A 21,738-nucleotide genomic window follows, 5' to 3' on the forward strand; every position below is an offset into this window, starting at 1 on the left:
AGAAGTAGATGGAGGTTGGGAAGTATAAGGGAGAAGCAGGCCTGGTTTGGGGAAGTTTGGTAGCAGGTAGGGGAGTGGGGGATTGCTTCACTAGTGTGTAATTCTGTTTTCAAATTAGAAAAGAATGTGTTTTTAAGCTGTGAAGAGGGAGAATGAAGATACAGTTAGGGAGAATAATAGATGGGGAAACAGTCACCCTGGAGGTGATTGGAGGGGTTAGAACTAAGAACAAAGAAGACCTTGAGAACAATAGCTGTGGACATGCGCAGAATCCCAGAGCAGAGCAGAGATGTGGGCTTGGAGTTGGGAGCAGAGAGATGCAGTCAGGACGCAGCACCCAGGATCTGGGGGTGTGACGCTCCTTGGCTCTATCTCTGTCCCAGCTGGAGTACACATCTACATCTGTGATCTCCATTAAAGACTTATAAATGTGTATCCAAAGGGATGGTTCTGGAGTTTGAAAATAGGAGAACTAAATGACCAGCAGCTCTGCTCTGGTCCCCCCACCCCTGAGTAGAAAGGGAAGTTTAGGCAACATGTCTCTAAGCAACAAAATAAAATACGTCTGAAGTGGGTATTGAAGCTGCAAGAGCTACTAATTAGTTCAAATATGGTTCCTTCTATGTGAAATGTATCCTGTTTCTGTGTTGGCCTTAAGGATCAGTTTAAATATTTGTTTTGTCTGATTACATAAGTAAGGTATATACGCTTAACATAGACATTTTGGAAAATAAAAATGTATGAGGAAGAAACCACAAAAGATGTAACCACTATTAATGTTTTGCTGTATTCTTTCTATTTACTTTTATATAATTGAGATCATATTATAAATAAAGTTTATCCTGTTTTTGAATTTTATCTTAGTTGGTGAACATTCTCATGCCATTAAATAGACTTTGAAAGTGCTACATCCATTATGTTGCATGGATGGTCTATGATTTGACCAAATTTATAGTTTTTGCCTGCTTTTTTTTCCCTCAGATGTTGCATTTGTAACATTGCTATAACGAACAGCCTCACTTAGATTTTTCTTTTTTAAATATGTCTGGTTATTTTCCTTAGGTAAGAGTCTTAGAAGAGAATTATCAGGTCAGAGGATATAGATACATTTAAGCTCTTGATACCTATGGCCGCATCTTCCCCCAGTAATGTCCCAATTCTGTCATATTGAAAGCATGTCCATCACGGGGCTGATGAGGGATGAAGTACCAGTCTGAAAAATAAGAAAAACACAAAAGCAAGATATATTTGCCAACTCAGTGAGGGAAACAGTATAGTTTTAATTAATAAGGTTTAGCATTTTTTCCCCTAATAGTTTATATTTTGTATATCTGAGTTTCCTTATGATTAATTTTATCAGTGTAGAATTCACATGCCATACAATTTGCCGATTTGTTTTTTAGTATGTTCATAGAGTTGTGTAGTACAAAGTTTACTTGTTCAAAGAAAAGGAAAAATGTGATTTGGATTCGGTGGGGAAAGACTGGCCTCCCCCATCAGAAAACCGGAGGAGGAGAGTGATTGGGCCGTTGTGTTTTGGGTACTGCCATGTGCTTAGCAGTGAAGCAGAGAATGACCTGGTCCTGGGGGCATTTGTAGCACAAAAGATGGATGAAATTTCCATTTGTTTTGGCAGTTTACCCCAGAATTAAATAATCTGTAGTCTTTCTCATCCTAAGCAAAAATGGACCAGTGATTACAGACTTTATTACCCAATCTTTAAATTCACTAAACCAAAAATGGTCTCGTGTTTGGTCTAGTAAACACATTCATTTCGCAATTTGAGGCTTAGCATTTTAGCATCCAAAAAATAATCACTGCTGTACCTCCCGAGGGCTGAAAATAAGAGATGTTCTTAATGAACTCATTATATTCTATATTAGCAAATTGATATTTATTGTAATCACATTTCGCAGCTCTAAAAAAGACTTTGGAATTATAGGTGACAAAGAGGCAATAATTTTAATGAACTCTGGTCTTGTGTTTATGAACCATTTCTTTGAGAGATGTGAATACCAGCTAATCTATTGAGGAAAATGGTTTTGAGAAACAAGGAATTGACAGGCAGGACGTAGGATGGGGAACAGCAGTAGTATTCATTCTTCTGGGATGAGCAGGGAAGAAAGAGATTACCTAAGGTAAAATGTAGAAATTCACAGGCATCTTCTTTTGTGGAAGGCTCAGCCCACTGTTTGAGCCAACTGGGAATAGCTCTCTTTGTCAGCTCCCCAGTGTTTTATTTATCTTTTAATTTCTTAAATGTCTATCCAGTTTTTACCTTAGACAAACGTAACTCTGCCTGAAAATTCCTGTCCCTGAAGAGGTTTCCAGGACTTGCTTTATGTGTGGACATGGAATGGACTCAGGGGCTGGACACTCACACCCCAGACCTGGGAGTGACCTTCCTGAGCCAACATCCCTTTACACGGCCTCATGCCCAGGGAAGGAACCTGATTCTATTAATTGTGGCCCATGGATTGCAACTGAAAGGCTTGAAGTAGCGTTGTTTGCCCACCAAGCCCTACTGAGGGATTGGCTAGTGATCTCCATTTCTTTCTGAGCAGCCACTCTTATGGAGTCTGCTTCGGTCCAGTTTCAGCTTCCAAGGGGGGTTTTGAGAAGCCTTACTTTTCCACAGCATATTCTCAATGTCATCTTTAGCCCAGAAGATGATTAATGTGTGTGTGTATTGGGAGTGAGGGGTGGTATTCCAAGCTTGGAAACAAACCGCTTTTATTTTGTTTTATCATCATCCAATCCCCTCTTCTCTTCCATGCTCTTTGACTTGATTATCATTCAAACTTTCAGCTCTAGCTGAAACCCTACTCAGTGAAAAGTAGAACTTTCTCTGTTCTTTTAGTTGATCAGTTTTACAGTTTCTACTTTATATTTTCCAGACTCACCCTGTACGTTGTTGGTTTGTGTATCTTTCTCCCTAAAACCCAAAAATAAAGGTGGACATGTTAGTGTCTGGCCTCCTACAGCCACCAAGTTTAAATTTCATCCCTTTCAGGGCTCAAGAAAGAGATGCTGAGATTCCACTACAGTTTCAATTTGAAAGCATTGGAATATGGATGCAGCCAATAACATCTGAACCTCATTTTGGAAATGTAGTTCTTTCCAAACCACTTGTGTGTTGTGTGAGCGTCTGCACATGAAGTCTTGGTATTAGCAGAGCGGGGCTGGGCTTTCAGCTGTGAGTGAAGGTCTGCTGGGCGGACTCGCCTCTAGGGCAGCCAGCAAGATCCGCCTCTCCCGCCATGCTCACCCCTCCTGTCATCTTCCTCTCCCTTCTGCCTCCTGTCCTTGTCACTGTGTGCAGGGCGTCAGTCAGAAGGTCAGAGAAGAAAAGGGGCCAAGACTGAGGCTGGCTGGGCTTCCTAAACTGGGGAGCAGAGCAAGGCCTTTAAGATTCCTGGTTGTAAGTAGTTGGTGATGACTTAAATAACCTAAAGATTTTTCCCCCTGAGCATTTCAACTAGTCACTCCTTTTAGGCAGTTTTTTTTTCCTTTGGTTACCTACCTATAAAGACAACTTTCTCCTTCTTAAACTAAATCAATAATAAACTGCATTATATTAACAGTTAATTTAAGCATTCATGTATTCCACAAAAGGTAATGGAAGTAACTACCATGTCTCTACTGTGTTTTCCTATAAGTGCTTCAAAGTCATATTTTAGTTCATATTTTATTGTGGAAAGGTATATATAACAAACTATTTGCCATTTTAGCCATTTTTTTAAGGCTGCAGCTCAGTGGCATTAATTAGATTAATAAAACCTTTTCATTACCTCAACAGAAACTCTGTACCCATTAAGCATTAACTCTCCCTTCTCCCTCCCTCTAATCTACTTTCTGTCTCTATGAATTTGTTTATTCTAGACATTTAATATAAGTGGAATTACACAATATTTGTCTGTGTCTGGTTTATCTCACTTAGCATATGTTTTGAAGTTTCATCTGTGTGGCAGTATGTATTAGAACTTCATTCTTTTTTCATGACTGAATAATACATTGGGATATATGCCACATTTTTCTTTACCCCTATATCTGCTGATGGACACTGGGGTTATTTCCATCTTTTGGCTACTGTAAATGCTATGAACATTGTTGTACAATTATTGAGTCCCTGCTTTCAATTCTTTTGTGTACAAACCTAGGAATGGAGTTGCTGGGTCATATGGTAATTCTGTGTTTAACTTTGAGAAACTGCTTTAGTTCCCTTTTTTCTTTTTTTTAAGTCCAAATATTTTGCTATACTATTATTTTCCACCTTCTCAAGCATTTATACCTTCTTCATTTTTCTATACTTATTGCTGGATGTAGATGTACACACATATATTTACACAATTGCTTTTAAGTTCCTTTTATAAATATATATATATACAATAGCAGTTGTAGTTTTATAGAAAAATCTGCAGAAAGCACTTTCTATTTTTTAAAAATTTTTATTAATAAAACCAATCAACATACAATATGAACATTTTTTTCATCACATAATTGTATATTCATCATCATGATAATTTCTTAGAACATTTGCATCAATTGAGAAAAAGAAAACAGAAAAAAATTCATGCATACCATACCCCTTACCCCTCCCTTTCATTGATCACTAGCATTTTAATCTACTAAATTTATTTTAACATTTGTTCCCCCTATTATTTATTTTTAATCCATACGTTTTACTCATCTGTTGCACTTTCTATTTTTGAGTCACACTCCCTCAAATTTTATTCTCCAATGTTATTAGAAAGCATATTTTGAAAACATGCAGGGACAATATGTTTAAAGTATCAGTTTCTTGGCTTTTATTGTCAAACAAAGCCAATTTATTCATTACACAAGAAGTAGCAGTTCACAGCTTATTTTCAGAGGTTATTAGTGACTAGAGCTATTCTTCATAAGCTTGAGAAGTTGCGTCCACTCTACCTATCTGTAAGTGAATTTTGCTGATTGTTTCCTGAGAATCAGGAAAGCTCCTTAAAAAGAAGTACATTATTGCCTCATGAATAGATGCTTTCTCTGGAGGGACTTCAATAGGAGTATAGTCCATAAAATTCAAGAATATTGTTCCATTTATGAAAATTGATGGTATATTCTTGGTGATGGATTGGTGTTCAACAGCTCTGGCTGGGGAGAAGGCTGCCCGGGCCTAGCAAGGCCATCTGTTAACAAACTAGACAAACAAGAATGAAGCAAACTGGCTCATTCTTAACTACAGACTCCTTACCATCTGTGGTATAACATTTGACAGCTCTTATTCCTAGTTCTTGGTCTGTAGTTGGAAACCTCAAAAGCTCCTTCAAAGAATCACATAAAATTATGGATCTTATGGATATACGTTTAATATATATTTATACAAAAAAATACACAGAGGAAACACTTACTTGATATTGGTTGCGAAGTTGCTGAAATAGGTGTTAGTGAATCTTTGGCTCTAAAAATATTTTGTATAAAAGGATAAGGGCTGTGCTCACATGTTTATCTGTCACAAGTAGATTTTAGCTTTTCAGAGTAGAACTTCTGTTGAATGTTCAAGTAGTACCTTGGCACCCCACTTTCCAGGTCACGAGTGGGTGATGCACTGAGAATCAGACACATTGGCCCAACTTATTAGAATTTTTATTTTTATTTATAATAAGAGCAGATGAAATCTTTATTGCTAGCTATAAACTTACCAAGTGTCCATGTCTTCTAGGTCCTTACTGACATGCATAAAAAGTGGAAGTATTTCCTCATTTGCACGAGTGAAATAATAAGCCGATGCTAATCATGACTTTCAAAAATTTTCTTGACAGGTTATGTGGCTCATGAATTTATTTTGGACACAAGACCCTTCAAAAAATCTGCAAATATTGAGGCAGTGGATGTTGCTAAGAGGCTCCAGGATTACGGTGAGTGGCCTTGTGGCCATAATCCCTTTTAGGAGAATTTGGGGCTTCTGACATCAGCAGCTCCTGGGGCTTCCTGTAGATGCCCCTGCCAGGCCCTTGGGGAAGAACTATACTTCCTCAAAGCACAAACCAAAAGTGCAAGCATCATAATAAACTGATCTGCAGGATAAATGGGAAGCTTTGGACTCTAGGCAACCTTCAGAGGCATGGAGTAAAAGTTTTCCCTCAAATTACATTGATTCTGTGCTTAAAAAGATATTACAGGGTGGTGCAGTGGTGGCTCAGTGGCAGAATTCTCACCTGCCATGCCAGAGACCTGGGTTTGATTCTTGGAGCCTGCCCATGCCAAAAAAATAAAAGATACTATGACATGCACCTGGAATCCACCAGAGCCAAGAAAAAGGTCTTTGTAGTTAACAAAATTAGAAATCTCAAAGAAAATGTTTGCTGCTGCTTACTCATGTTTCTGATAACTTCTTACTCCATCCCATTCCTGGTAAGCAGAGAAGTCTGTGAAAACTGACGTTGGTGAACTGTTAAAAGCAAGTGCGGCAAGTCATTTGAGTTTTATAATGATCTGGTTATGGGGTTCCCATTTCAGCTGCTTCTAGAGATGAAGAAATAGACATTTGTTGTTTTCAGAGTTAATGCAATTTTCTTAGCAGGATTTTGAAAGACTTGGGCCCTTTATCTATGTATTAGTGGGTATTCATTTAGCACAGGCCTTATTAAAACGCATTTTCTTCATGATATTGATAATATCAAGGACCCTTCAACTCTCAGGGAAGCTAAGCTGGGCAGAACTTTGCCTTTTGATGGATGGGGAGTCTTAGCTGAATTTTGATGACTTGTTTTAATAAGGAAAGTGAAGTTTTAAATAATTTAACATTACTATCACCTCATAAGAGTCCTGTGTGGGACACACTCCTCTCTTGAATGAATGGGCTTATTATGCAGTTACCCTGATAACAAATTAAAAAGTCAGTGAAAGTTTTAATTCATGAAATTAGCATTTACCTCCTCAAAACCGCCTCCTGCGAGCTCTTGTGACCTGACTGTAGAACCCATACTAAACCTGCCAGGCTAGTGGCCGAATGACTGCCAATTGGGGATAAGGCTTTAAAGTCTCTGCATTGTCAACATCATTTCTGACCACAGCAGCATTTGCGAGGAGAGAGGTGGTAGCTGAAATTACCACCAGAATATGCTTTCAAGTCATATTCTGTCTCCCTCCACTTTATTTTGGCACTCAATAGAGTGATCCCTACACTTGCCCGAAGCCCAGAATCATTCAGATGCCTAGCTCTACTTGGCACTCAGCATATAGGAGCTTTATAAATAAGAGAACAAATGAGTGAGTGAATAGCTAAGTAACAAAATGACAGCATAGGTTCTGGGTCTTAACCACACACACTGAATCAGAATTTCCAGGGGAGAGACCCAAAATACTTAACATTTCAGGCAGGTTTGGGGCAAAGTGCTTTAGGGACAGAGGTTTCCAAACCTGACTGATGATGCGAATCACCTGAGGAGTTTTTTAAAGCCATAGCTATTTGGGCTCCACCCTGGATCTCCTGAATCAGGGCCGAGATTCAGGAATCTGTGTTTTTAAAATAATTCCTCAGATAGTTCATGATAGGGGTACTACTACAACAGAACATGTTGGGCTGAATTTGCTCACATAGGGAGTGAAGGTCAGCGAAGATGGGTAATCAGTTTGTTCTTTAAATTAAAAAAAAAAATTCCTTGCTGGGTTGGGTGCACAGGTGCATGCATCTGTCAAACCTCATTAAATGGTGCACTTAAGATGTGTGCATTTCAATGTATGAAATTTTCTCTTAAATATGCAAATAGATAGTGAATTCCACTTAATGATATGCATGCTGAAGTGATTAGGTCAAAGTGTATTGATGACTACAATGTACTTTGAAATGTAATGTGATAAAGCAAATAGAGGATGATTGTAGAATCTACCTGGTAGGTAGATGAATGTTCACGGTACAGTCCTTTCAAGTTATCTGTATGTTTGGAAATTTTTATAATAAAATATTGGGGACAATTCCATTAGGCATGTAGGTATGACCCCAAAGTACCAATGCACTCCTGAGGCACACCAGAACTTGGGAACCATCATATTACGGGGTGTAATTAGCTGACAAGCCTATCAATCAGAAAGCTCTTATTTATCTAGTGTAATTTCACAGAAAAGGTTTAAGAAATGGGTAAAAAATATTCTTGGCTTTTGTCCAGGGAACTTCTCTTGACTTATGTGTCTTGTTGATTCATCTTACATGTGAAAACTTTTGGAAACATTGAAATACCTTCAGCCTGTGTTTATTGTAAAGGCAAAGGCTTTCCACATACTGATTAAGCCTCAGTTTCCTCATTTCTAAATCAGGGACTATAATGCTTACCCCAGGCTCCTTAATGCTTGTTACCTCATTATTTAACTTCTGATAGGTTGTAATTTTCTTTAGCTCTTAATTGCAAGTAATTCATGATCAGTATATAAAGTTTCTAAAATATAATCAAAATGAAACAATCCCAGTCAGGTTTTCTGGTGATAAAATAATCCCTGTTAACATTTTAATATATCTTCTTTAAGACAGTTTCCTTAATAAAATATATATGTATATAAGTACTGTATCATTTTATGATGAGAATGGGATAATAATGTTTTTTTCACTTAATATCTTTGAGTTTTTATCAAATATATATTTACATCCTTTTGAATGGCTGCCTATTTATTGTGTGGCTGCCCTGTAATTTGCTTAACCAAGCCCCTATTGTTGGATATTGGGTTGTTTCCTAAGTTTTTCTTCTTAAACAGTGCTGGGATGAATGTGCAGATACATACATACATTTGTAAATTTATCCAATGGTTTCTTTGGGATAAATTATAAGATAAGGAGGAGCTTTTCATCCAAATTGGGGAAGCCAAAGAAAGCAATGCAAGTTTCCCTGGCTCTGTTTACAGGATTTCATGCCCCTACCATGTCCTGGCCTGTGGCGGGGACCCTGATGATAGAACCCACAGAATCAGAAGACAAGGCAGAGCTGGACAGATTCTGTGATGCCATGATCAGCATTCGGCAGGAAATTGCTGACATTGAGGAGGGCCGCATTGACCCCAGGGTCAATCCCCTGAAGGTATGTAGGCATGGGCCCTATCAGATATGTCCCATCCAAGAGAAAATGGTGTTTGGGCAGTCTGGCAGCAACCCCTGAACTCTAATTAGAAGGTGCTATTTTTGCCTAGAATTAAGACCATTCTTCTGAGATGTAGTCACACTTAAAGGCTTAAATCTTGAACAACAGAACAATGGGTACCTAAGTATAAGGTGGATTGTTTTCTGATGTGTTTTTCCTTTGTATTGTTTACATAATTGTTTTGTGGTTGCCTGTGCTATCTACCACCCATGCACTGAATTGATTGCTAAGGGAGTGAACAGAGGCTAAAGGACTCCATTTACTTGGAGATGCTGTATCATTTTATATTTGTTTCATACACTGTAGTGAGATAATTTATGTATTTACCGCACCCCCCTCAGTATAAAGAAAAGTTCTAGTACTGGATGAGATGACTCTTAGAATAACTGAATTGGTACTTGGCCTGAAGATTTTGCAGTGCTTCTGGAGGCAAGTTTGTCAGGCATCATGCTGCCTCTTCCAAACCATGTTAACTGTATATCTGGGCAGAGCCCTAAGTTTCTCATTAAGTCTAGACCTCGAGCTAAGGGATTACGAACTGAGAACACCATGAAGGTATTGTGTTGTAATAGCCACAGGACAAGTCGGAGATACTTAGGGAGGCTCAAGCAAGCAAGTTCCCCTCCTTCCTAGCAGGAGATGCAATGCAGAGGCCAGCGGCTAGCGAGAGAAGGTAGGCATCTCGACCACCTGTGAGTTCCATAGGGTGATGGAGGAACACAATATGTTCACTTTACTGTCACTTATTTCCCTTTTCTTTCTGGAGACTGCCAATGTTTTCATGATTTAGGTAAAAAATGGCAACAGGCATCACAAAAAAACAATGTTGGGATACAAAAGCACATGGAAAATGATACTTATACAATGACACAGGTTTAAAATTTGTCAAAATGTGCCATTTACTGTTTATAAATTTATGCATATGTAGTAATGGTATAAAAACATGATGGGAATGGTAAACACCAAATTTAGGATAGTGCCTATCCTTGGGGATGAGGGCAAACATGGAGCCGGACAGGGGATATATACTACCTACTGTACATATAATATCTTATTATTTATAAGTGAAGCAAATATGACAAAACATCGGTTCAGTTATGTTGGGTGACAGATGTTTATTATATTATTAATACCACTTTCTGATATTTGAAATATCTCACAATAAAACATTTTACACCAAAATCAATGCCTTTCCCCTAAATTGAAACAAAACAACAAACCTATCTCCATGGGCTTCCATCAGAAGCTCAATGGTTGAGGTGAAATGCAGCAGAAGAAAGCAGTTTTCTGCTCTGACGGCTCTTCTGTATCTTTGTCTCAGATGTCTCCACACACCCTGACCTGCGTCACATCCTCCCACTGGGATCGGCCATATTCCAGAGAGGTAGCAGCATTCCCACTTGTAAGTTCCTGTGTCACCTGGTAGTGCTATCATGTGCATATGAGGGGCCATCATGAACCAGGAGGCAGTCACAGTCTTAGTCTCTTCCTTATAGTAACCAGATGTGGGCACCTTGTGAAATGTGACCACGATGGGGGATGTAGAGCAAAGGACTTAGCTTCCAGAGCTCTTTGCAGAGCGCGCAGTGGAGGAAGAAAGAACTGGAGTCCCTGCTAAGTGGATTAATGTGTTTTCTACCACCATCCTACAGGGAGATGTTCCCAAATACAATCTTGTTTTCTTTTCTGATCCTTGCATGAAGGAGAAGGTACTCTGCAGCCTTTTTTAGCTAGGGCAAGGATGTAGGTTACAGCTGGCTTTTAGCTTCTCAGAGTACTTGTTGGGCAAATGATCTTTTACGCTTTGATGACTTTGTAACCTCTTCCCACCTCCCCACTCCTAGAAAAAAATCTCAAGATATCCAACTATATTTGCATCTTTTGTCCCTTGCAGCCCTTTGTGAAGCCAGAGAACAAATTCTGGCCAACCATTGCCCGGATCGATGACATATATGGAGATCAGCACCTGGTTTGCACCTGCCCACCCATGGAAGTTTATGAGTCCCCCTTCTCTGAACAGAAGAGGGCCTCTTCTTAGTCCTCTCTCCCCTAATTTCAAATGACTGGTTTAACATGTCTCTCCCAAGCAATTGATAAGCAAGAAATGTTTCATCTCCCACCCCAGATTGAAGTAGGGGTTTTATATAGTACATATATTTTTGTAATCTCTGTCAAGGTAAATGTAAATACAAATAGTACAGTGAATGGAAGCTGATCGTTGGAAGACTGATTTGCTTTGGTGCCTCTGCTTCCATATGTAGCAGTTGATGTTCAAGTTGCCTTGATTGGGGGCCATTTAGTTCGTTGCATAGAAGAATTTGGATGTGCTAGAACTTTAACTTTCACAAGTATGCACAGGTTATAAAGGCTAGACTGGAAACCCAATAGGCCTACTTTTGTTCCAAATAAGTCCTTCTGGACTGTGCTGTCTGTGGGAAATCGCAGGGCAAATGTTTACATTTTGTATACACTGAAATCTTTCTCCAACTAATTTGCCTAGTTCATAATAGCATTTCTGATAGTTTTTCTCTTGATCTGTTTTTTATCTGCATTTATTAGTAGTCTAATAAAAGCATTTCAATTTGAGGAATGCCTTCCTCTTGGTCCATTTTTCAATCTTAGCCCATGTGTCCTGCTATTTGGTTTCCTGACTTTAGAGGGAATTGAAGATTAATGAGAACACTCAACCCAATAGCCACTGTTTACATTATCAGTTTTGCCTTTGACTGGCTAAATAAAGTTTGTATGTCTTGGTCAGCAGTGAATGCCACTTCAGCCCTTGTCACTAGAATTGTATTAGGCTGCATATTAACCAAAACCATAGCAGTTTAATCAAATAGCAGTTTGTTTTTTTTCTCACTTAAAGAGAAATCCGGGTAAAAGTATCAAGCCAGGGGCTGGTGAATCTTCTGTCTTCCTGTTCTGTTTCCCTTTTGCACGTGGTTCTCATCCTCATGGTCAAAACATGGCTGTCGCATATCCAGACAGCACACTGACAGTCTATATAGGATAAAAGGGGGAAAAGCAGAAGGCAAAAGGCAGTCTCCATGCAAATCTGTTTCTCTGAAATGCTTACCCAGAGGCAAGCCACCCAGTGACCTCTGTTGACTTTTCACTGGTCAGAATTGTTTCAATTGCCACTCCTAGTTGAGAGGTCTTTTACCTGGGCATACTATTGCCCCAAAGAAATTCAGAATGAGTTTCAGGTCAGCAACTAGCATGGTTGCCAAAATAACTTTCTTCCAGGATTAGCAAGCACTTCAGTGTACCATTGTTCTTGCCTGGTAGTTACTGAGTTGCCCTAACCTTGACTACTTGATTCCCTGTGCGGCAGTTAAATCAAACTACTATTACTCAAGCTAGGTGATCTAGACAAATTATCTGAGTGCTCTATTGACTTCTCTGCAAGTGATCTACTTATTCTCACACTAAAAAATTTATAAAACAATTTATCTCAGCCTAATAAAGCAGTAGAAAAGTGATGGGGCCCGTGGTTCCTTTTTAACATAATTAAATGGCTAAAACCTAGAGTACTTCACCAGTATTCTAGTTAGGCACTATTCCAAATATTTAAAATGTACTTGAGCCTCACAACATTCTTTTACATATGAAGGAAAGGACATAGAGGAGATGCCTCAGGTCTCACAGCTGCTAATAGAGCCAGTATTTGAACCCAGGCCGAAGGGTTCTGGTGCCCTGCCCACCAAAACAATATCCCACATTGTCTTGGTGTGGTAATTTGAAGCTGTATGGATCCCAGAAAAACATCTTAAATTTAATCCAGTCCCGTGGATGTAAACCCCTCGTAAGTAGGATCTTTCAACGAGAGCTTAATAAGGATGGGTCTTAATAATATTATTGTTGGCCTATATAAGAGAATGAAATTCAGACAGAAAGACAGAGAGAAAGCTAGGAAAGCAAGAAATGAAATCAGTGAAACCCAGAAGAGAAGGGCAAGACCAGCAAACGCTGCCATGTGACAGAGAAGCCTATAGGACCACCAGCAGCTGGTCTTATGGAAGAAAGCATCACCTTGATGAAGCCTTGATTTTGGACATTTTCCCAGCTATAAATCTTTGAGCAAATAAACTCCCATTGTTTAAGTGGAACCATTTCATGGTATTTGCCTGGAGCAGGCTATGAAACTAAAATACCTGGTAACGATAAGCCTGGAGACCCACTACTCTTCCTGAGCCGGTAACCAATCGTTCAACGTAGCGAGTCATTCAGACATTGGAGCAGCTCCATCTGAGGAAGGACAAGCACTTGAAAAGCAAACAGCAGTTCTTTCCTACACTTTATCAAACTGTAAAATGTTAGTGGTTGAGTGGCAAAATTGTTTGCACCTTGTATGCAGAATTGACCATCCATTGCTTGTACCTAGAACATATCAGAGGCAAACAAAAACAGGGGTGATTCAGAATTGAAGTGTTACTTGTCCTTCACTATTAACTAATTTTTTCACCCAATGCTTACGTCACTCTTTCCTACCTCTTGATCTTTGTCTGTGTTGTATCCACTGCCTGGAATATTCTCTTCAGCAACTTTTGCTTTGTTGGTTCCTGTTCCTTCTTCAGGTCTCAGCATTTCTTCAAAATGTTCTTCCCCCTAATCACTGTGCAATGGGCCCTTCCATTATTTTTGGCCTTGGCACTCAGTTTATTTCCTCCTGCACCCTTAGCATAATTTGCACTTTTTTTTTGTCTTTTTGCCTCACTAGGCTAAGTTCCATCAGAGCAGAGATTGTTTCTGTTGTTCACTATTCGAGTCCCAGTTCTGAACAAGGATCTTCTACTAAGTAGGTGTTCAACAGATGACAAGAAATATGAGTTGAATGAATAAAGGAACAATCTCTGATCTCAAAGAAGGATGCTGCTGTGGAAAACTAGATTCCCCCTCTGGCTCCTCCTTTAGCCTATCTAGCTCAAGGGGGCCTCCCGGCTGTTGCTTTACCTTGCCAAGCTCTAACTTCCAAGCCTTCCTTCAGGTTGTTCTTTTTGTCTGGATGAAATGACAAGTTCCTGATTTTTTTTTTTTTTAATCTGGTGAGATTTTATTTAGTAAAACTGACTGCAATTATGTAAAAAAAATAAATAAAACCTTCAGATTAATACAAAGGAAAGACAATTAAAGATGCTATAGTACAGTCATGCTTTTTTACATATATCCTCCATTAGGCATGGTAAAAAAAATGAAAAATAAGAACATATAAAGGACATACATGAAATTTAAAAAATTCTTGTCTTACCAGTATTGGAGCAAAACACACAAAATGCTAAGCAGGGCTGAAGCTGAGCACTGCTGGTCTGTGGATCCAGGAGGCAGCAATAGCTGTAATTTCAGTTTTTCTAAACTAATACTTCTCCTAAGGCATTTTGTATGTCTTATCTTAGGTCCTTAAGCCTAAATCTGATCTACTGTCACTATTTAAATGAGATTCTTCTAAGCTAGAAAATAATATAAGGCAGTTCCATCAATCTACCAGGCCAACAGCTTCTGGGTGCTATCAAATATTTACTTAGGTCCACATGTATTCTCAGCCTATTCTGGGTTCTACTGCTAAACTTAACTTCTCCAGCATCCCAGGATTAAATATTTTGTATTATTATTTTTTAACTAGAGAAGTCATAGATTTACAGAAAAATCATGCTTCTTGATGTTTTTTAATTACAAATCCCACTGTCAGATCATACATCCCAATGCTTAGAAAATGTGGTTAATTTGGGCAGGGGTAGGCTCCGATGCATGGAACTGGAAAAGGTTATTTGGATCCTTTTCCATAAAAGCAGTGCAGTATTATGATTTAATAGGCATTATAGGCTTACCTGGGAAATTACCCCTCTCAATATTTATTGCTATTTATACACATAAGAGATTATTTCATTAAGTCAAAGATCATGATGGTCTTCATTCTTTTTACAAATTAAATTCTGAAATGCAAGTTGAGGTGGGGATTGCCTGTAATTTCCTCTGAATTCAACAGAATTTATGGAGGATTGAAAAAAAAGTCAGTTACAAAAAAAATTTTTTTTTTCTAATGGACCTGCATGAAAGGAAATAAAACTGGCTGCTGTAAGAAGTCTAGGGCTTTCAGAACTGATGTAAGAGAAATTTTAGTGCACTTTTAATCTGTTTGCTGCATTGTATTTAAACCTCAGTAGTATCTGTATAGCCCTGGGTATGACATTTTAAATTTCCTATGAAAGTGCTTTTGAAAATCATTGGAGTTGTTTACAAAAAACCATGGTAAGTCTGAGATTTAAGTGTTTTAAATAACAGCGAATGTCATAAACTCCCAGTAAACAGTGTGGAATCCAACAGCACCAGGAGTGATGTCAGTTATCCTAAAAAAAAATGTAGACTTCTCCCAATGGTGCTGCTACTAGGAATTTGATCCAAAACTGCCATTCTGCAGTAGGAGCAGCCAAAGTAGAATTAGATGCAAACAGATTCCTAAACATCTGGCAAAAGGATGGGGGGAAAAAAGTTGCTTGTAGTCAAGATATTTTATCTAATAAAACAGAGAAACTAGATGTTTTCATTGCTTAAAAGAAGCTGCTTCAAATGCATTCCAAAAGACAATGAGAAGAATACTTTCCAGGAAAGGAGACAGCTGGGGATGTTAAATAAACTTGCAAATAGCAAAAGAATGAGTATAATATGTGGTGTTAGCAACGTTGGGGGCTGTAGGTGGAAGTTAACAGCACTATTTCTGCACTTTGTCAGAAAGTCAGCCTTCAGCCCAGGACAGTTCTACTTTTAGAGAAGTGCTGTAAATCTGAAGCATTATGCTATACAGCATGAGGCAGGTCTGGAAGGAGAGGATGAACAAAAGTGCCATAGTTAAGGAGGCTCAATATTGTCTTGAAACAATTTCATTATTTTCTAGAATCTAGTTGCATTTAGGAATGAAGCCCACGGTTTTCACAGTATGAAAATGGAGTTTCTAGAATTAAAATGCACTATGCAATAATAATGATTGTCAGATATTTAGATGATATTTAGTCATGTTGCATTTTGGAATAGTGTCTAAATCTGATTTTCAAAGGACAAAAGATACAATATAAATTAAAAGTAAATATTTGAGTAGGTAATCAAAAAACATAGTGAGGCAGAAAAAAGCAGTGGAAAGCAACACATGGCCATGAATTTAAATTCTTCATCTACCACTCTAAAGGGAAAATATAATGAATTGGGAAACGGATATGAGAAAAACATCTAGAACACAGCACAGAGGGATAAAGAGATTAAAAAAGCAAGCGAAGTTACAAAATGGAGGGTGGACTGAAAATATTAAAGCAGGTTGAAGAACTGAAGAAACTGGGAGAGAAGCAATATTTTTAAAAGAAAATGAGAATTTTTCAGAACTGAAGACATGTTTTTCAGTTTAAAATTGTATGAGACCCAAACAGAATAAAAATTAATTCATACTTAACATACATTTTAGTGAAACTCAGAAATTAGTAGAGAGAAAACACATATCCTTCAAAGAAATGAATGACATGCAAATTCTTTCGGCAACAATAGATGCCGGAATATAATGGAATATCAATAAGATACTGAAAAAAAGAGAACTAGTAACCTCACTGAAAGACCTTTGGTACAAAACAGCTTGAATTATTGAATAAGAGAATATAAATATGGAAGGAAGGAAAGGGTTGCAAAAAGCAATAGCGAGCAAAGATATAAGCAAATCAAAATACTGATTTTGGTAAATCAAAGTCAGTCTTACTTTTACAAAACAATTTGGGGTTTTAAAAACAGTTTGTAACTAAAATAGTAAACTTTAACCCGGAAAAGTTAGTTTGGAGGGAAGTAAAAATAAGTTAGTTACTTTTCTTATTAGGGGAAAAATAAGTACTGCCCACTTTACAGTTATCAATTATGCTCTACAAAGGCTATATGTTAAAACTTAAAAATAACCACAAAATGAACTGTATAACTTTCAGACAAGTAGAGTGGGGGAAAGGAGATAAACTGCTTAGTAGAAAAGCAAAGAGTAAGAAAAAGAAGCTTCCCCAAACACCTGAAGAAAGATAAAGAAAACAAAATGCAAGATAGATATGAATTTAAATGTTTAAGTACCACAATAAATAGAGATTAAATTCACCTATTAAGAGACTATCCCAAACATAAACCTGAATAAAAAACCAAGTTGCAAAATATGTACAATACATCATTTATATAAATATTACTTAAAACACTGCCATACTACATTTTGTTTAACATCTATACATGAAAGCAAAAGTATAAAAATATAGACTGAAAAGGCATCACTAAATTCATGATAGTAATTTCGTGGTTTTAAAAGGGTAGGATTGACAGAAGTAATTTAGCTTCACCCACAATATTTTGCTCTTTATTTAAAATATTTATTTCAAACATGTTAATTGATCAGTGCTGATGGTACTGTGTTTGCTACAGTATTCTTCGTAAGTTGCCATATTTGAAAAACAAAAACGCAATAGGCATAGAGCATAGCATAGATACTACTTCCTTTCTACTGCCTGAGAGTTTCTTTATAATGAAAAGGTAATACTTTCTGTACTGGGTTGCTTGAAAGGTTAAAATATCACTTGTAATGTGATATTTAATAATGCAATATTAATGTAATAATAAATGTTTAGTTTTTTCTCATATATACTTCCTTTATGATTAATCTGCTTTAATTTCTTAGTAGACAAAATTTTTGAAAGGCTATTTTGGAGACTTTCAGTTCCATGTGATGGGGTATGTACATTTCCCCCCATTCCTCCTGCTAATTAATCGTAGGAAAAAATACATAAAGCTACTACTGAGAATGCTTAAAGGTAGAGAAAAGCAAATGAACTAGCTAGTACTTTGAGACTCACAGAATGACCAGCAGTGAGTTTTTTTGGGGGTCCTATATATTCTCACCTGGGTACAAGAGGACCTGGAAATCTTGGAACATCAACAAGCACGAAGAAGAAAAAAGCCTGCTTTCCCTAGTTACAGGACTGGAAAAATGGTGTTTTTTTCTGCCGAACAAGACCCTTTTTCACTCTATCCCCCCCCACTCCGAGGGAAAACTATGAAAAAAGTTGCACTATTGCTCATCATTAAGTCTGACCAAGATTCTGGGGTGGAGTTTATCGACTATCCTCATCCCAAACTAATGCAAACAGAGGCAGCAAATGCCAAACATTCTTGCCCTCAACAAAAGAGGCAGCACACTACCCAATCCAAACTAGAGATTGGGGGAAGATTACATAAGGAGAGAGATAGCAAAAGTGTTCTTTAAATCACTTGATTGAGTAGCTCAGCCCATGTGTGAAACTGATCAGAATCAACACAGCAAAACTACCTAGGGAATATTGCCAAAGTTTTAGTTTGGCTTCTGGGTTGCACACAAGTGGAGTAGACCAGAATAGCATTGAAAAGGCTTTGAAAACTAAATTGATATTTGAACCAGAGCCCACAAAATAGGGCCAGGATATGCATTCTGAACCTAAACAATTTGACTGCCTTCCAAAGTAGAAAACTTATATAGGAAGTAAAGTCTTTTAACACCCAAAATATCCAGGTTGCAATGCAAAATCATAGTTCATGTCAAGAACCAGGAAAATTTCAACTTGAATGAGAAATATAAAGAATAACCAAATAAAAACTTTAGAAGTAAAAAATACAATAATCAAAATAAAAAATTCACTGGATACCCCAATCAAGATGGTATATTGAAACCTTCCAGTGCTCCATCACCTCACAGAAACTTTGAACAACTAGGAAGAACTGGCAGAAACATCTTTCTCAAAGCTCCAGAAAATAGTTAAAGGAGTGAAAAAACAGGGCAAATGCTAAATCAAGGAAAAAGCTACTTAAAAATGGTAGGTTCTTATGGTGCCCTGGCTGGCTCCTTCTCTACTTGTTGCTGACTTGATGTGGAGCTGGCCCATGTTCCCAGTATGGATTGTTGGTCTCAGTTCTGGAGTCAAAAGAAGAACCCTCATGCACATACTGGGAGCTTTATGACTGGCCCAATATGTTTAGTGCTGGCCTAAGGGACTCACTGTCCCAGAACTTTCTGTGCATGTAGAACGCAGCTCAGAGTTCTCCTACAGCATGCTGTGGGAGAGCAGTCAAGTTTTGACTGCCTGAGGCAAGGGACTGCTGACTGTAGAACATATAGTACAGTGCTCAGGACATGTGGAAACTGCTTCCTAAGGAAGAAGGGATATTTATATCCATGTAAACAGGGAAATTTCTAGGGCCACTGGAGCACACCCAAGACACGTGCAAAAAGCCTTAGGGAGGGTGCCAGCTAGGGTTTCAGTGAAGTCAAGTCACATTCCAGAACAGAAGACAAGTCAATTTGGGAACAGACCGGATCCAGCTTCATTCAGCATTACTACCAGCTATTTGTTAATGACAGAACCCGACAAAGGCTGTTTGTACTAGATACATTATGCTTTACGTGCGAAAGACAGTAGTTCTGGGGGAAAGTTGCCATTTTGGAGAAGATATCTAGCCTTCCATTTCAGAAAATCCAGCACATCTTCATGGTACAGTACTATCAGCTTAGTACAGATGGCCAGCTCAAGGCCCATGAAGACCCCATCATGGGGTTCCACCAGATGTTCCTATTTAAGACAATCATCAATAGTTGGGTTTGTACCAATGACATGCTCAGGTTGCCCCACACAGTTTGAGCCGACCACCTCCCAACCAGGCACCCATGCAGTTTCTTTCTCCTCTTCCCAATACTATTCACTCTCTCCCAGATGCTCCAAATATAATAAACAAATGAATAGGGCTGCAGTGGGAATGGGCACAGCACACTGCTGCCACCAAGACATTTGGATGCTAATCTAATTGCATCTGACAGAAGTCTGTATAGTACCAGTGCATACCTTGGAAAGACTTAATGCTAAAGGTTGCCTTTTCTTTTGAATCTACTGACAAGTTGCTCTAGTAATCCAAGCAGAAGAAAGCAGCTGCCTTACTGCCCAGATATTAATTTTTCAGATATCTCAATGCTTCATTATATAATAAAATTATAGAAATTTTCTTAACAAACAAAAACCATCAGGGAGATCCCTATGAGCTATTTTCACATCTCACTGATATACCCTAAAGAGCAATGTTTGCACAGGTCAATCTGCAGACTGAGAAAGGTATTCCCTTTTGTTTTTACTTTTTTTAGACTCTGGAAATCAAGAAAAGCCCTATCACAATGCTAGCATGATACATGTTTAAAGAACAGAAGGCTCAGATTCTAAATCCCAGCAACATATTAAAATATAAAAATGTCCAGGCTTTAGCAAAAAATTACAAACATAAAAAGAAAAAGGAAATGAGGGTACAGAGAAAATTAAAGTATTAGAAACCATCAATGGTTTCTACCTGGCCATACCTGGGAGATACCAAAGATTTTTTTTTAAGTTCCTACAATATGCTCAAAAAACTAAAGGAAATAAGGAAAATAATAGATGAAGACAAAAGTACAACAGACATGGAAATAACAAAAAGAGAACAACAGTTAGAGACATGAACATCTGTTACAGTGTTGAAGACCACAGTAACAAAAAGATTCTCTAGAGGAGTTCAGCAGCAGATTGGAGGGGGCAGGGGAATCAGTGAACTTGAAGATAAGACGATTGAAATCATTCAGTCAGAGAAACAGAAAGAAGAATGAAAACAAGTGAACAGAGCCAGAGGAAACTTTGAGACACCAATATATGCATTGTGGAAGTCCCAGGAGAGAGAGGTGGAGAGAATATTAAAAAAGGAAAAAAAAAATGTAGAGCTATATTCCAGCAGCCATGTTTCTTGAAGATGATTGTATAATGATAAAGCTTTCACAATGTGACTGTGTGATTGCGAAAGCCTTGTGTCTGATGCTTCTTTTATCTACCTCATGGACAGATGAGTAAAACATATGGACTAAAAATAAATGACGGGGGAACAAATGTTAAAATAAATTTAGTAGATTGAAATGCTAGTGATCAATGAAAGGAAGGGGTAAGGAGTATGGTATATATGATTGTTTTCTGCTTTTTATTTCTTTTTCTGAATTAACGCAAATGTTCTAAGAAATTATCATGATGATGAATATACAACTATGTGATGTAAAAAAAGAATGTTCATATTCTATGTTGATTGGTTTTATTAATAAAAATTAAAAATAAAATGGCTAAACATCCCCAAACTTAAAGACATGATTCTATACATTCAAGACAACCAATGAACTCTAAATAGGATGAACCCAAATAGTCCCACACCTTGGCATATTATAATCAAACTGTCAGATACCAAAGATAAAGATAGAGAAGTCTGAAAGCCCTATAAGAGAAAGCAATGTGTCAAGTTCCGATTTCTCATCAGAAAGCAGGGGGTAAGAAGGCAGTGGGAAGACATTTTAGTGCTGAGAGTAAAAATAAAGTGCCAAATAAGAATCCTATATCTGGCAAAACTATCTTCAAAAAAGGCTCCCCGGTCTGACTGGGAACGTTGGATAGCGGGGCCCTCCCGTCACGCTTGGCGTTTCGGGCCAGCTGGGCAATTAGGACCAGCACTCTCCCAAGCTGCGGCGGCCAGCGACCCCCGCCTCCACGCGTGGTTTCCCGGGCCGACTGCCGTGCAGACAGACGAGCGCCACCTACTGGGCAGGAAAAGA

The 21,738-nt window shown here is 38.2% G+C and overlaps 2 protein-coding genes and 1 pseudogene across 5 annotated transcripts in view; 2 read left to right on the forward strand and 1 right to left on the reverse strand.

Moving 5' to 3' along the window:
* The window catches only part of GLDC (glycine decarboxylase), a 90,622-nt gene extending 76,837 nt beyond the window's left edge, over positions 1-13,785 (forward strand). The window contains exons 22-25 of the mRNA XM_077148214.1: positions 5,799-5,894; positions 8,872-9,044; positions 10,426-10,506; positions 10,999-13,785. Of these exons, the coding sequence (XP_077004329.1) occupies positions 5,799-5,894; positions 8,872-9,044; positions 10,426-10,506; positions 10,999-11,142 (494 nt within the window). The 3' untranslated portion in view covers positions 11,143-13,785. The remainder of the gene's footprint in view (positions 1-5,798; positions 5,895-8,871; positions 9,045-10,425; positions 10,507-10,998) is intronic.
* The window catches only part of UHRF2 (ubiquitin like with PHD and ring finger domains 2), a 134,066-nt gene continuing 113,466 nt past the window's right edge, over positions 1,139-21,738 (reverse strand). The window contains exons 17-18 of one of the 4 annotated variants that reach the window (XR_013170459.1): positions 13,596-13,719; positions 10,208-13,484 (exon numbers count right to left, since the gene is read on the reverse strand). The gene's annotated coding sequence lies outside the window, so the exon portion shown is untranslated. Of the gene's footprint in view, positions 1,214-10,206; positions 13,720-21,738 lie in introns of those variants that run through there. The other 3 variants (XR_013170458.1, XR_013170460.1, XR_013170457.1) reach the window with 3 other exon arrangements.
* LOC143657010 (nuclear transport factor 2 pseudogene) lies at positions 12,735-21,173 on the forward strand (annotated as a pseudogene).

Source organism: Tamandua tetradactyla, chromosome 2 (genome assembly GCF_023851605.1).
Source record: "Tamandua tetradactyla isolate mTamTet1 chromosome 2, mTamTet1.pri, whole genome shotgun sequence".
In the NCBI taxonomy this organism is placed as follows: Eukaryota; Metazoa; Chordata; class Mammalia; order Pilosa; family Myrmecophagidae; genus Tamandua; species Tamandua tetradactyla.